At 54.5% G+C, this 15878-nt stretch overlaps 1 protein-coding gene across 2 annotated transcripts in view; it reads right to left on the reverse strand.

The window, feature by feature from the left end:
* Positions 1–15878, reverse strand: part of MID2 (midline 2) — a 118194-nt gene that overhangs the window by 25452 nt on the left and 76864 nt on the right. Inside the window, exons 3-4 of one of the 2 annotated variants that reach the window (XM_065846697.2) lie at positions 13284–13379; positions 5109–5216 (exon numbers count right to left, since the gene is read on the reverse strand). In XM_065846697.2, the coding sequence (XP_065702769.1) occupies positions 5109–5216; positions 13284–13379 (204 nt within the window). The remainder of the gene's footprint in view (positions 1–5108; positions 5217–13283; positions 13380–15878) is intronic. The other variant, XM_065846698.2, reaches the window with a different exon arrangement.

Here is a 15878-nt window from a genome sequence, read left to right on the forward strand (position 1 = left end):
ACCCCAGGTCACCCCTGAAGCTGCTCATGGATTGCAATGGTCACGTTTCTGTAGGGTTTACTGAATTAAAACCTGCAGCTCTGACAAGAAAGTAACACAAGATGTAACCCTCTTCTTGCCTTCCTGTCTCTATGCGCAGCTTCTGGTCACCCTGGGCTCAGCCCCGATGTATCCCCTCACCTTCCAAAGGGCAGGATGGCACCGAGCGGAGGTAAAGGGCTGCAAACCCAGGAGTGATGGAGGCTTGTCAGAAACTGGAATGCTGGAAATAGGAAGACTTGGATGTGAACCAGAAGCAAAGAAGGTCAGAGAGAAAAGGAAGGTTACACGGGAGCTGACACTGATTTATGGGGTAGTTCTCCTCTTTAAGCTGGGTGCACAGGGGGGGCCCGGGAAAGCCTGGATCTGGAGGTAGCTGAGTTCAATATCATCCGTTTAAAACCCACTGCACGATTGCTCTGGCTGTCTGATGCTTTGCTGATGCCAGAGACAATATTTTGATTTGGGAGGAGCAGTCCTGGTCCTACATCTTCACCAGTGAAGACACAGAGGAAAAGAGGTGAATAAGCACAGTGGGAATTACATTGACAGCCAAGACGGGAGTAATTCTGTATCTGGAAAAGCATCCTGAGAGCAGCAATAAGGCATTTGCTAATGAAATATAAATTCCCATTGCCCCGTTTCTGCATGCATCTGCAGCAAAGGACCAGCAGACACCCAGGGGAGGGGAAAGCAAATTCCAGCAGATGGGGCTGGGCTGGGAGTATCTGAAGCAGCGGATTCTGAAATCATCAATCCCACTTCAGACCTGTGCTCTGCAGCCGCGTCCCACACAGAGGCATCACACCGATATATCTTAAAACGAAACGAGCGGTCCTCCAGGAGCACACCTGAAGCACCAACCACAGAAACACTGTTTCCTCTTGCTCATTCAGCAGACACTTGCAGCCAAGCATCGTGCTGGACTCACCCTGTAAGAACGCAATGGCAGAGATTTATCCGTGTCCTCTCTGCTCCCCATGACCGCCCAGAGCTCTCCCAGCCCTCCTCCGGAGGGAACAGCCTGTTGTTGGTTGTGCTGCTCCTCTGCGCGCCTGCAGATCATGTCCTTGTTTCCTTTTCCTGACGGGGAGCGGGGCCTGTACAAGCCTCGCAAAGCCATGGTGACAGCGGCTCCCGGACCTCCCCGCTCGCCGGCACTGCCCCGCAGTACATTGTCAGCCCTTCTTGTCTGTGGTTTGAAAACCTGTCAGGAAGAGCAGGAGCTCTCGGAGGTGACGGGAGGCTGCTCAAGCTGCTCTTCCCAGGAGTCGGTGCTGGCCGTGCATCCACAGTTAAGCACTGCGCTAATCCACCAGCTGACAGCAGGGCCCTGCCACCCTCGCATGGCACCTCTGCAGGAGCTCCAGACAGACAACACCAAGGGTGAAAAGCCCACAGAGCACCTCAAGTAATGAAAAAGCCATGACCCTGCATCCCCCCAAGCGCCTAAGGGTTTCCAATGCACCCTGCAACGTGGCTGGGTACCAGCCCCAGAGCCCTGTGCGAGCACAGGACCTTGCACTTGGTCCTGCTGAACCTCAAGAGGTTCACATGGATCCAGCCTGTCCGGGTGCCTCTGGGTGGATCCTGTCCCTCAGGAGTGTCACACCCCTGTCCCAGCACAGAGCTGGTTCTGGGGCCTCCTGGCCAGCAGACAACAGAGGGGAATTCGATTTTGTTTAAGCTGCTCTTTACCCAACAGCAGGTGTGCCGAGAGCCCCCACTCTCTGTGCACCCCACCAAGGGTTCACAGTCACCACTGCAGGACTTCTCTGTAACCAGGGCCAACAGCCTGGGGAGCCTACAGGGCAGGTGCTTGGGGTACATCTGTTCGTGAGAAAACCCCAAAGCCCACAGTCTCAGTGGTGGGACCACATATCCAACACCACCCTCGGGGCAGCGGAGCTGGTGCCTGCCTGCACGCAAAGAGCCGAGGAAGCTGGGTGGTGCTTCCCCCTCCTGATAAGCACCGGTCACCCCTAAACCCAAACTCTCCTGGCCTCTTCCCAGCAAGGCAGGGCTGAAAGTGTGGCTGCCATGGGATCCTGCCCCTCTCCAAGCAGCCCTGCTGCACTTTTCCCTCCGAGGAGAGCATCCCAGCGACACCCAGCCCATCCCAGCGCCGGTGCCTGGGGAGGCCGGCAGAAGCCGTGGGAAGAGCCGGGCAGCTGGGTGGCTGACGGGAGAAGACGTGTGAATAAAGCCATTGATACAGCATATAAATGACAGCGTGGATCACTCCATAGCCACCGCCATTTGCTTCTCATGTCCTTCTCACTTCCCAGCACACTAACAAGATATTATTAGCAAGCATGAAGATGTTGCCTTAGACAAATGACATCTGAACAAGGGGGTCGGGCAAGTGGCACAGACCCATGGCAGAAAGCGCAACAAGGAACATGTGCATCCTGAATCACGGGGTCTGGGGGGATCCTCTGGGGCTGGTCAGGAGCTTTGCAACCACCCAGTGCCCCAGCACCACGACTTGGGGATGGGGGGACTGCCACCCCCAGGAGTGCCCTGGGGACACCTGTGGGACACACATGGGGAGGGCAGGGAGCAGCAGGCCATGTCCTGCGGCATGCGGTGGGGAACAGCACGGGCTGGGCTTGGCTAGCAGCGGGCAGGCACAGCTCAAAATGGGTATTTGCACAAGGAAGCGATTCTCCTGCTGAGGCTTAATGGGCTGATGGATGGTTCATTTCATGAGCAGACTTGTCAGACAAAAATTATCAAATGCAGAATAAGGAAGAGAAATGAGATGATTTTTACTTCAAGGAGGACTCATGAGCTCTGGAGTAGCTGTCAGCCTCGGGCAGCAAGAGGCAGGAGGGCCCCTGCCCCTCCTCTGCCACCCCTGACGATCTTCTCTGCCTCCCGGGTCCTTCCCACGTATCCCCATCATTCACCATGGGGTGCTGCCCAGTCTTACAGGCTCCCTGCAGGGGTATCCAATCCCCGCCGGGCACAAACTGAGCGCTGCAAGGTACGAGCCCAGCTTGGAGCTGCACGTGGGCTCCTCAGTATCTAATCTCTGGTGGATTTCCAAAGATGCATGTGTGACACATCCAGGATAAGCTCTTTTTAGGATTACTGGAATAAAAGGTATCTAAAGGCTGGTATGTTTTCCTTACATCAAAGGCGCGTTCTCCAGCAGCAGGGCAGGCGGCACCCTCTGGGCACCGTTGTCTGGCGTTCCTTGCTCACACCCGTGACCACCGCAAACTTGAGGCTGCTGTTTCGGTCCTTACCTCTCCCTGCCTTGCAGGAGCTCCAGCTCACAGCTACCAAAGCAGCCCTGGGACGGGCAGCCCATTACCCGGGGACCACGCTCTGGCTGGACACAAACCTCTGCTCCGGGATTTTTGCCTCCATAGACTTTCCTGCTTGGGCCCAGTGCTGCCACTTTTTCCAACACCGTTGCACTCAGGCTGCTCCATGCATCCGCTGGGCCATTTGTCAGGAAAATCAGCCCAGAACAAATGGAAAACCAAATGGCAATTCAGCAGGAAAGCAGTATTTCTTGTTCTGCAGTTGGAGTGCTTCAAAGCGCCCACCACCTCTGGTGCTTCCTTTCTTCTGTGTTTGGGGCTTTTCAAACTCTCCGATGTTTGCAGCTGGGGCTTCTCAGAGAGGCTGCTTCCCGTTGGCACTTGGAAATCGCTGTTCAGAGGTGTTGAAAGCAACGCAGGAAACCTGTCCAGCCTCCCCACAGCCAGCACCGGCAGCACTGGAGGCTACGGAGGAGCATTGTCATGCTGCAAATGCACCACGTTTCCATTTCCAGCCCAATTTCAACGGCAAAGGGGCTTATTCTGGTTTCCAGGTAACTTTGGAAACCAAGCCCAGGCCCATCCCCGGTACTGCTAGTGCCACCGTCCTGCATCCGTCTCCCACTGGTGCTGGGTTTGCAGCTATGTGGGCACAAGCTTGCGGCTCCTACCCTGGCAACTCATCAGCAGCTGAGCGTTACTTCTGTGGATGGCCTTGGGCACTAATCAGGGCCTCTCTCCCCTATCCAGCCGCCATTTTATAGGAAAATAACATCTTTGAGCCTTCCAGCTCCCCGCCAAGTACAGCTGAAACTGGACAATGTGGTCAAAAGACGTTAGGGGGAGAGGGTAGGAAGTGAGAGGCAGACAGACAGATGGACCAGCAGAAGGCACCGTTACATAAAATATGTTCCCTGAAGTGGCTGGGATACAGAAAGCATTTCAAAGCTCCCGCTTCTGCCGAGGGTGTCCGAGGGTCCTGCCGCTCGGCTCTCTTGCACATGCACATGGCACAACCTGCTCTCAAACCTGCAAAAACTCTGTATCTGGGGCGGTGCTGCTCCCTGGCTCAGCTATCGATACTGTGATGGCTGCAGAGCTAGACCCTAATGATATTCAAGCTCAGTAGGAAAGGCAAAGGGCTCGCACACACATGCTGTACGCTGCCATGGGTGCCGCTCAGAGCTACAGCCCATCCATTCGGCCTCTTCCCCTCACAAACAAACCACCTGGAAAAGCCAGAACACCTGGAACCGCTGGAGGAAGGATCCAACCCCCCGCAAAGAAAAGGATGAGACACCAGCTCACCGATGGCTACATCGCAATGCAGGCTGTATAGCTGCTCCTTTATGTGCAGGGCAGGGCTTGAATGGCCCTTCAATATTAATTCTACATTATTAGATTAGCAACACAGCATCAGAAAGCCGTGAGGAAGCTGTCTGGACTGATTCAAGCAACTGCACCAATTTTTATTGCTAATCAACATGCTTTTCTTCCTCTGGCCATGTCAAGCACACGCCTTGTCCTTGGTGGAAGAGCCTTGGGGACAGCAGCAGCGAAGGACACCCAGACACACGCTGCTTGAGGAGATGAGGCTGTGCACATCGATGGCTGCCCAAAGCAGTTTCTCCATGAGCAAGACAACGGACACCACTCGCAGCCCTTCTGCCTGCAGCTGGGGCAGCCCAGCATCACAGGTTGTGCCTGGAGAGGAAGCACAGACCCTGCAGCAGCCACCCCAGGGGTGCAGGAGGGAACCCTCGAACCACGGACACACGAGCCAGCCCTCCTTACCTTCGTCTCCTTGATCTTGACAGCGATGACCTGCTTGCGCTGGCGGATGATCTCCATGAGCTCGTCACACTCCTCCATCAGCTTGGCCTCGTGCATGGCTGTGTTCACCTGGCCAGGGACAGCAAAAGCACAGGCTGTTTGGACGGACACGCTCTTCCCCGAGCCTGGCAGCCCTGCAGCTCTCCCAGCTCAGGCTGGGACAGATGCAATATATATCCCCCATGCTGGGCTGAGCCGGGCGGGAGATAACAGCCCTGCAACACAGACAGAAGCGGGTGGCTCAGCTGCATCCATTGCCACTGCAGTTGGAGGGAGGAAAAAGACTGGAGAAGGGTGTGGAGCCCTCCCTGCTGCACATCCAAGGATAGTGCTGGGTGGCTTGTGGGGCACACGCTGCCCCCCAGCTACTGCCCCCTTCCCCGGGAGGCGGGCATGGGCTGCAGGGAGGCAGCAGCCCGGGAGCAGCGAATCCCCACTGACACTGCCGCACAGCCTGGCTCAGCTCAGCCGGGTGCTGCACCCCACTGTCACAGCTCCATTGCTTTCCAACAAAGCTTGGGTACCACTGCACAGCACCAACACCCAGCGCCCACCTGCACCAGCCCCACACGGGGATGCTTAGGGGTCTCCCACCTCCGTTCTCTGGGCGGGCTGTACATTTTGGGTTGCTCTGCACAACCACGGCTGCACAGCTCAGATTGCTCTTGGCACTCACAAGTGACCCCCACCCTGCCCTCAGCTATGGGGCAGATGGAGGTTATCCTGCCCCAACCATCCTGTTTCGAGTTGAGCAGCGCAGGCTTCCTGCAGGAGCAGCGAGCTCCACTGCCCTCTCCTCCTGGGCAAAACTCACAGCTCTCCCAGAGCTCTCCCAGCTCTCTCACAGATGTGTGAGACCACACCTGGAATATTGTGTCCAGTTGTGGCCCCTCAGTTCCAGAAGGACAGGGAACTGCTGGAGAGAGTCCAGCGCAGCCACCAAGATGCTGAAGGGAGTGGAGCATCTCCCGTGTGAGGAAAGGCTGAGGGAGCTGGGGCTCTGGAGCTGGAGAAGAGGAGACTGAGGGGGGACTCATTCATGGGGATCAATATGGAAAGGGGCAGTGTCAGGAGGATGGAGCCAGGCTCTTCTCGGTGACAACCAGTGACAGGACAAGGGGCAATGGGTGCAAACTGGAACACAGGAGGTTCCACTGAAATACGAGAAGAAACTTGTTCGGGGTGAGGGTGTCAGAGCCTGGCCCAGGCTGCCCAGGGAGGTTGTGGAGTCTCCTTCTCTGCAGACATTCAAACCCGCCTGGACACCTTCCTGTGGAACCTCAGCTGGGTGTTCCTGCTCCATGGGGGGATTGCACTGGATGAGCTTTCCAGGGCCCTTCAACCCCTGACATTCTGGGATTCTGTGATGCACCTACTCCAAGGCAGTGCCTGCGTGCTGGTTAGAGCAAGAAGAGGTTTAAAAATGAATGAGAGCACCATGCTTGAAAGAGTGTGACTGTGACTTCAAAGCATCTGCAAAAGCAAGAATAAAAGCAACTGCTCAGCATGGGCAGAAGGAGGGATTGCAGGCAGAGCCCACAGGGGCTGCACGGGCACATCACGAAATGCTGTGTGGGGTCTTAATGAAAGGGCTGAACCAGCTCAAGGCAGCAACAACTAAGGACAATCTGAGCTGGTGCAGCCACCCCCCCTCTGCTCTGTCCGCTTGCTGTGCTACAGCCCCAAGCTCTGCGGCACAGCACAAGGCATCAGGGAGGAAAATTTTGCCCCTTTCAGTGCTGCAGAATCCTCTCAGCAGGGCTCCAGGGCTTGCAGCACCTCCTCGGAGGTGGCCGTCAGTCCCCAGGGCAGAGGAGCCAGGCAGCCACCAGGCAACCACACTGGTGCTGCCGAGAACCGCAGGGGGCAGCGAGAAAGGCAGCAGGACACGAGGGCAGACCTGTCCCATTAAAGAAGAGTAGAGAAGCCCAAGCAGGAGATCCATCAATGATTTCCTTCTTTATAAATCTCCCAAGGCCATCTGTCCTTCTGCACAGACATCACTGCTGTGGGTGCGGGAGCTCCTGGTGCCCAGCCAGGCTGTGCCACACAGGTGCCAGGCACGATACCGGTGACCCTGGAGAGAAGGAGCCCTTCCCACGGTGCTCAGGAGCTGAGACACAGGAGCATTTGTCCAAACTGCAGCCCCTCCAGGTAAACCCAAGCTGGTGCTGGCAGCAGGAAGGTGAAACGTGCCCTCTGGGGACACGGCGTGGTGAGGATGCAGGCGGCGGGGGTCAGCAAGCTGAGGACACCATGGGCTCCCATCCTGCGGCTCAAACGAGCAGAGCTGAGCATGGTGTCAGCCCCAGGATGCAGAAGCAAGCAGTGGCTTGTTTCTACAAAAAAAACCTGCATATGTCCTCCTTGATTTAGGCTAGTTAGTCCCTGCTGGACCCCCTTTCCAGGTTTCAATTACACAGATTTTTATTTTAATTTTAAAGATTAAAAGAAGGCATGCAAAAAACGCAGTGGAAACACAGGCAGAGGTTTTAGTTCTTCGTCTCCAGGAAAGACGAGCAACACTGGAGGAATGGACAAGAAAGGGGAGCTGCACTTTACAGAAGGGGAATTGAGCCCTATCTCTTAAATGAAACAGTGTACTAGAGGACATAAATAGGTTTTCTTCATTTTGTACTCCCAAAGCTGTGTGAAACAGTGGAGAAGTCTGAAGGCAACCCAGAGTTAAGCACATTTGATACAAGATCTTTTTTTAAAGATTATGCAACACTGAAGTGGGAGACTCCTGATGGTCTGCAGAGACAACCCCGCTGAGGAAAAAGAAAATGCAGGGAGTCTTCCAAATCTGCTGCAAGGGAGCAGAGGGGGGAAATCAGCCCCTGGGTTTGGAGCCTGCAGCGACCTGTGCTGGTGGCAGCGAGCGTGACAGCGCTGCTGTGCAGCCCAGGCTGTGGCAGGGGATGCTGGCAGCGCACTCACCGCTCGGGGCACAAGTGCAGGCAGAGGCGGCCGTCACCTGGAGCTCCCAGCACAAAACCAGGGCTGTCTGCAAGTGTGCACAGCCCCGGTGCCTGCTGTGGGCAGCAGGAGCGAGCCCTGCGTGTCAGGACTGCAAAACAGCAGCAGGGGAAGAGTAGGGGGGTCCTTTAGCAAGTACCATGCTCCCCCTCCAGCCTGGCACCAGTTCCCAGGTAACTGCTGCATTTGGGGGTGAAGACTCCGCAGGTGCCGTGACTGCAGGACAGCTGGGTGTGGGGGAGAGCTTTCACACATAAGAAGGGGAAAAAAATACTTCACCCTTCTCAATGCTTGGTGGGAGAGTATGTGCTAGATACAATACAGCCCTGCAATAAAAAGCACTTGGTATAACTCAAACCTGGAAAGAGCTCGCGTTGAAGCCTGTAGAGAGATGGGGAACATCATCTCAGCCTGAGAAGCGATTCAGGCAGAGACAAAGCTCTTCCTCTACAGCCGGGCAGCAGGAACCCAGCTCCGAGGTGGAGCAGAGGACCCTATCACACCCCCGTGGTGCCTCCAAAACCCTCTAGAGGTTTTTTACCAGGTAGCAAGGCAGCTGTGCCCCAGGGGACAGGCACCGGTTTGCACTGACGCTGTCATGGCACAGCGGGTCACCACCCCCTGGGCAGCATCTCCTACTGTCCCCCTGATGGGGACATCAGGGTAGGTACCATCTCTGCTACCCCTCCTGGGATTTTACACGCTCACCTTCTTCGTAGGGTCATTACCTGCTCTCTCTGGTCCACATTTCAATCACTGTCACAGGATTTGGTCCCTCTGCCCTCTCCCAGCAGCAGCCTCCCATGCATTGTCCTGGAGGGATTCACGCTGCAGTGCCATCAAGCAGCGCAGGGGACATTTGCAATGCCCTTCCCTGGAACACCTCCCTCTGCACCTCAGGGTGCTGCTGGCACAGTTTCCTGGATGTGATGTGGGACTTAAATGGGCCAGGACTTGATGGGCAGAGGATGTTGGGACTGCACACAATGTCCACGAGGAGCTCCAAAGCAAGATCCCCTGCATTCAGACTCACGGAGAAGTGCAGAGGGGCAGAGATATTTTCTAATTCATGCTTTAATGTGTTCTCTGAAAAGGTGCCTCTGAAGGGCAGGACTGTATATTTAGAAACTCCTAAACCAGGGGCGTCAAACTCATTTTAACTGAGGGCCACATCAGCCTCGCGGTTGCGTTCAAAGGGCTGAATATCATTTTAGGACTGCATAGATGTTGAAGTAGTTACATTATACAGTCCTAAAATGACATTCGGCCCTTTGAAGGCAACTGCAAGGCTGATGTGCCATCCCGTGAAAAGGAGTTTGACACTATGTAGAAAACAACAGCCTAGAGGTCTGATACTTCCAGAATCAGAAATAAAAACCAAATAGCTTTCAATGGATTACAGGTCAGTGCATTAAGATGCTGGAGCTGGATTCAGAGGAGGAAGAGGTTTGGAAGGACATCCCATCATCCTGACACATTCAGCTGCATCCCTGCTCCATCTCTGGTGGGGTCTTGCAGCCAAAACCTGACAGCAGTGAGTGCTGGTGACTGTCACCAGGGCTCTGCAAGGACACTGTGGCTCCTTCTCTTCCTGCAAGACATCCATTTGCTATTTTACCATAGTGACTCCAAACCCGCTGAGCTCTGGGGGAAGGAACAGCCCAGGAGAGACAACTCTGACAAGAGTAATTCCTATTGCAGAGCCGAAGATCCCTCTCCCCATCACAACACACCGGCAGAGAGAGAATCAGGAGAACGAAAGCAAAGCAGCAGCAGCAGCAGCACAGCCGCACTTGGGAAGGTCAGCAGGGCTGCACAGCCCAGGTGTGGCTTTTCTGCTCCTTATTCCCACATGGAAGCTCAGAGCACACCTCAGTGCCTTCCTCTCGCACACTGAGCTGCATCCAACAGTGACTCGTGTCTGCTGGCAGCACCGCTGGCATGCTCAGAAAGGGGTTCCGCGCTCTTCCTCACTCCAGATCACGAGGACAGCAAAAAGGACCTTATTTAGTGAGCAAAAAACAAAACACTGATGATGCCTGCAGGCAATGCAGGGGTTGTGAAGCACCTCCCTGGCCTGAGAGCTGCTCTCCGAGATGATGGTGAAGAACAAGCGGCAGCTGCCTGCACACACGCATCCTGTCCGCCTCGCCACCGGCAAACGGCTCCGGCCCATGCAGCGTCCCTGCTGGCAGCCTGGCCCGTGAGGCAGCTCGGGGAAGTCGCCTGGGAAGCCACAGGGCTGGGGTGACCCAGGGTGAAGCAAGTAGCCGTCGTGTTCGTTCAAGCTTCGTCAAACTCCTCCTGAATCCACGTCAGCAACCCCTGCAGCAGTCTGGTGGTTTTAGTCTCTGGAAAGGTGCTGGTTCAAGGCACTGCTGCTTATTTAGCAACCAAAAAATCAATAGCCTGTTAAGAAGAAACTAATTGCAACAGCCTCTCTCCATGTATCACTTTGGTAAACCAAGCTGCAAATTAATTTGCTATTAATTGGTATGTGGAGTTTGAAACAACAGTAAGGTATTAAGTGTCACCTGCCTCTCGAATGTTTTCCAGGGAGTGCATGGGTTACGAACCCCTGACTCGGGAGCTGCAGCCAAAGCTGGCGTCAGGCTGCCGGCACCGGCCCCCCCGCGCACCAACACTTCCCTTGGCGACGCAAACAAAAGATGCCTGATTGCACACCAGGAACACAAAGAGTTTTATAGATCGAGTGGTCAAAGCAGCAAAGTCAGCAAAGTCCCTTTCTTTAGCAGGATTAAAGGTGATCTCCTCTCTTCCCCCGATGCTTTCTGTAATCCCCTATACAAAGCCCTTCCCACTTGCTGCTGGTTTAAACCTGAACGTTGCTATTCTGCTACAGAATTCAGGGCTCGGGCAGAAGAGATCACAATCGCTCTCTGACAGCAGGAAGGATGTGGGGAGGCAGAGGGCACGTGTTTGGGAGGAAGGAGGGAAGGGGGAAGAAGACCGGCTATTGCAGACTGGGGAAAGGCTGGGACCAGCCTTGTGCTACAAGGGGAAGCTGCTGTCACAGCAAGGATGGAGACAATGTCCCCGTCGGCACCACGGGACTGGGGACACTGCCTACGCTGCCACAGGGTGAGGTTGGCCCTGAACTAAGAATGACTTAGAGAGTTGAGGAAAACAGTGCGAATGAGCAGGGTGAGGTTGAATGAGGACCCGCGCAGGGCTGAACTGCAGCCTGCGGAGAAGGTCTGAGGTGGGACGGCTCAAACACTTCATGGGAGACCTGGATGTAACAATTGCAGCCACCGCTCTGGGACACAGAGATGGGATTATAGCCCAGAGACAGTCAAAATAACCCTTTCCTCCCTCCTCCGATCCCTGGAAGAAGAGTAGAGCATTGCTCTGGCTGGGGAACCGCACCAGTTCAAGTACTGCGTCTCCAGGAAAAGGTGGACAAAAAGCAGTTTGGATTGTAGAGAAACTGAGGACAGTGCTTTGAAGAAATGTGGAAAAAATCCCCATTAATGAACCTATCTCAGGCCAAAAAAAGGGAAGACGCACTGTCTGCAAGCATGTAATAGGCTGCTGGAGGGATCAGCAAAACAACTTCCCATGTGTCCACAGTGACAGGACAGGGTAGAGATTTAGAGGCTTAGACTGCAGGCACCCACAGGGGACGATCCCTTCCAGTCCTGCTTGTCTGGGACTCTGCTTCCACATTCACGTCACAGAGCATCTGAGCAGCTAAAGGAAGAGCTGGATGAGAGAGGCTCTCCCAGGCTTTCTGCCCTGGCTAGCAGTAAATTACACCACAAAATGGGAACGTAGTGGCTGGAGGCAATCCCTGGAAGTCCTCCCTTTACAGCAAAGGTAGCAAAACACTCTCGTACTCACAGGAAAAGTAAGGCCAAAGCATTTAGGAGGAGAGAGGGACTCACGCGAGCCTTCATTTCACCAGAAGGCTCAGCCTCATCAGCAATGCTCTGAGTGCTTCACCATGCAAAAGACCTTGCCCCCCAAAAGGTAAATCACACCTGACATCCCCTCCTCTTGATTCCCTTGGGAAGAGGAGTCCCCATCGCCAGTCCTGTTCACCAGAGCCCTGCAGATGTTGGCACAGCAAACGCAGCACAGCCCTGGCTCGCTGTTGGTTCATGCAGCAGCCCTGGGGTGCATCAGTGCCAGGAACAACACCCCAGCAGCCCAGAGCAGGGGCTGTGCTGGAAAGCACCTGCTCCAGCCCTGCAGAGGGGAGCCCCATCTCACCCACGGTGCACCCAGATGCTCCCGGTGTTGCTGCCTGTGCCCTCTGTCCCCCTCTGACCTCCAGCTGACCAGAGCTCCTCGGATTCACTCCTGGGCTGGCCGCAGGACGGCTGGCCCTGCTCTGCAGGCAGCTCCTGCATGCTGCTCCAACGCTGCCCTGCTTTCCTGGAGTGCTCATCACTTTGGTATCCAAGTGCTTTGCAAATGTTAAGTAGTTTACTTTAGCAGCACACCCAGACAAGAAAGAGGAGGTGTGACTAGCCCAGAGTTTCATGGGGACTTTGAAGCACGGAGGCACCATGGTCAAAAGGATTTGTTGTTTCTGGGAGCGCAGCCGGAGCTGCCCCAGCCTTTGAAGGCAGGGTGCGGGATATAGTGTGCTGAGCACCCAAACCAAACTCTCACAAATGCCTTCCATCTGCGGATGAGGTTTTGCAGTGCTCAGTCCCAGAAGGCCCCACCTGTGCACCAAAGGAAACAGGAGCTGCTGGCAAATCCACACCTGAGCACAATACAGCTGCCAGAGGGGTAACTCTGCTTCCCCCCTCCCTGAAAGCTGAGCTGTGTTTGCATGCTCAGTGCCAGCCGGGCTTCACCCAGCAGCACCCTCTGTGCCCATACACAGAGCAGCCAGCCCTGCAGCCCGGGGCTCTTCCCAGTGGCTCCCGGTCACGCCACCTTTTGCTTCAGACCCCTGGGAACCATCCCCACACCCTCAATTCTTTCGGGACTAAACCCTCCAAAACAACTCAGCCTCCTGCCAGCCCCTCAGTGTCAGTGATGCTTCCCACCACACTCAGCTCTGTTCCCAGGGCCACCCCCAGGGAAATCACACAGTCCCATGCATCCCATCACTTGAGCTGGGAGCTTCCCAGTGCACCTTCCCCATCACCCCCCAGGTCTCTGATGGCTCTCACCAACCTCCACTTGCTGGCAGATCTGTATCAGCTTGGCCATCTGGTTTTCCAGTTCACTGTTGCGTTTAACCAGGTTGGTGAGATTCGTCTCCAGGGTTTGCTGTGAGTCCAGAAATGGGAGAGGAGAAAGAGAAGAAAACAAAAAGATCAGCAAAGCCGGAGGACTGTCTGCAGTCCCCCATTAGCATCTCAGACCATTTGCTGCACAACTCACTGCCTGAGGGAGCAACAACCTGAATAACTTTGGGCAAAGGCTCTCTGGTTTCTTGGCAGCTCCAGCCCACTTTGGCGGGTAGTACAAGTGCTCGGCATGAGACGGGGGAGCCACTGAGCCTGGCACTGCGGTGGCCCTGAGGAGGTCACCAGGTGGATGGGACATTGTGTGTGTCTGTCCTTTGGAAATGGTTTCACAGAATCCCAGAGTGTCAGGGGTTGAAGGGCCCTGGAAAGCTCATCCAGTGCAATCCCCCCATGGAGCAGGAACACCCAGCTGAGGTTCCACAGGAAGGTGTCCAGGCGGGTTTGAATGTCTGCAGAGAAGGAGACTCCACAGCCTCCCTGGGCAGCCTGGGCCAGGCTCTGACACCCTCACCCCGAACAAGTTTCTTCTCATATTTAAGTGGAACCTCCTGTGTTCCAGTTTGCACCCATTGCCCCTTGTCCTGTCACTGTTTGTCACCGAGAAGAGCCTGGCTCCATCCTCCTGACACTGCCCCTTTCCATATTGATCCCCATGAATGAGTCCCCCCTCAGTCTCCTCTTCTCCAGCTCCAGAGCCCCAGCTCCCTCAGCCTTTCCTCACACGGGAGATGCTCCACTCCCTTCAGCATCTCGTGGCTCTGCGCTTGAGAAGCTGGGGTGGATTGTTTTCCTGCTGCAAAGTTGAGTTTCTCTGGCATTCCCTGGAAAACTTTACAGGCAGCCAGAAAAACACCAAGAGTATCTAAGTTTCTCAAACCACTTGCTGCTGCTGAACCCTCTGACAAGGTGGCAGAGACTAAATGTCTTTCTACCAGAAAAGAAGCCAGCACGGCTATTTTCATTATCAGTTTTGTTCTGCATGTGGTAACGGAGCCAAACAAGAGCCTGCTGATCTACCAGAGCAGGACATCTCCCCTTTGCAAACCATTCCCACTGCAGCAACGCAGGCACAGGCAGGGAGAGCCCCGGGCAGCTCCCGGCTGCTGCGTTCCAGCCCTGCCCTCCGCTCCCCATGCTCCGTCCATACCGGAAACAAAAGGCACTCTCAGAAGGCTGTGGTCCCCACCACGAGCTGCCCACGGCTCCATTCCCAGCTCCCCAGCCCCTCCACCGGCGATGGCACCGATGGCACAGGGGTCCCCAGGGAGCCCCGGCCGGCCTGGCGCCCGCAGGCTGCAGTATTCATGGAGCTGAGCAGCACCCAGCGGAGCGCGGAGAAAGAGCCAGTTTGAAAAGATTCTGATATGTGTGGACACACAGTGGACTCGTATTTTTTTTGGATATCAATAATTTAAATGACACTGCATTTCCATTAAAATACGCAGTTCCACTAAGAGGAAATGTTTTATAACAAAGTGCTCACTACCTGTTGCAACGCTTGTCGGAAAAATGATATCCTATTAATATTTTAAACTTCAGGGCTGGAAGAGGATCCCTGTGGTGTTTATTCCTGCTCGGCTAGGAACTGCAGCCCAAGACTTTCATCAGGACTCCAGCAGACACATAAACATGGCCTTTCTCTGCCTGCACAGATAATTTGGGGGCTAGTTAGCCAAGAGAACTTGAATCGTAGTCATGAGGCACAGGCAAAGCATTCATTCCTGGAAAAACACGGGCTCCTAAAGATACTCCTAGCTCGTTTGCAATCCTGCAAATTGCTAGCCAATGGTGGGTGAAGCTTAATACAGAAACAGGCTTGAAAAATGAAACAAAACCCAGGGTTCCTTCATTAAATGGAAAGTGCTTTGCACAACGCTGTACCGATAATGAAAAAGCCAGCTGCTAACAGTTCCTGCCACCCTCTTTCCTTATAGCTCAATATTATTAAACATAATTTGACTAAAGCATTGAACATTTAACTTGCTAATTATCTTCCTCATCACCAACTCGGCTGCACTGAAGTCACAGCTTTGAAATTGCAGCCGATCTGCTTTAATGTTCCAGGGCTGTTGGTGGAGGGGAGATGAGCTGGAGATACACACTTTGAAGCACATAAGTCAAAAACACATTTGCAGCATCCCCAGTTTTCCAGAGGATCCTCCCTCACCCATAATCACGCACAACACCTGCCCTGCGCACTCGCCCCTTGGCTAAGCGCACACTGATCCTGCAGTGGCGCTGGAGCAGCGGCAGTGGGTTATTCTATCAATGATGGCCCAAACACCCCCTCCTGCTGCTCCCTGCTTTCGCCCGGCTTCCTCAGCACGGCACCTCTGCCTGCTGCAAACCCTTGAAGATGCACTCCCTTCTGTTTGATTTGCTGAAACAAAATATACTAGACGCTTTGATTACACCAGCTGGTAATTTTGTAGGTAAATATAAATTACAGCAATTATAGAGGTTGTTTTTTAATTGCATTATAACATGCTCATAATTTCCCCAAACATTGACCTCCTGG

This window comes from Patagioenas fasciata, chromosome 11 (genome assembly GCF_037038585.1).
Source record: "Patagioenas fasciata isolate bPatFas1 chromosome 11, bPatFas1.hap1, whole genome shotgun sequence".
Lineage (NCBI taxonomy): Eukaryota > Metazoa > Chordata > Aves > Columbiformes > Columbidae > Patagioenas > Patagioenas fasciata.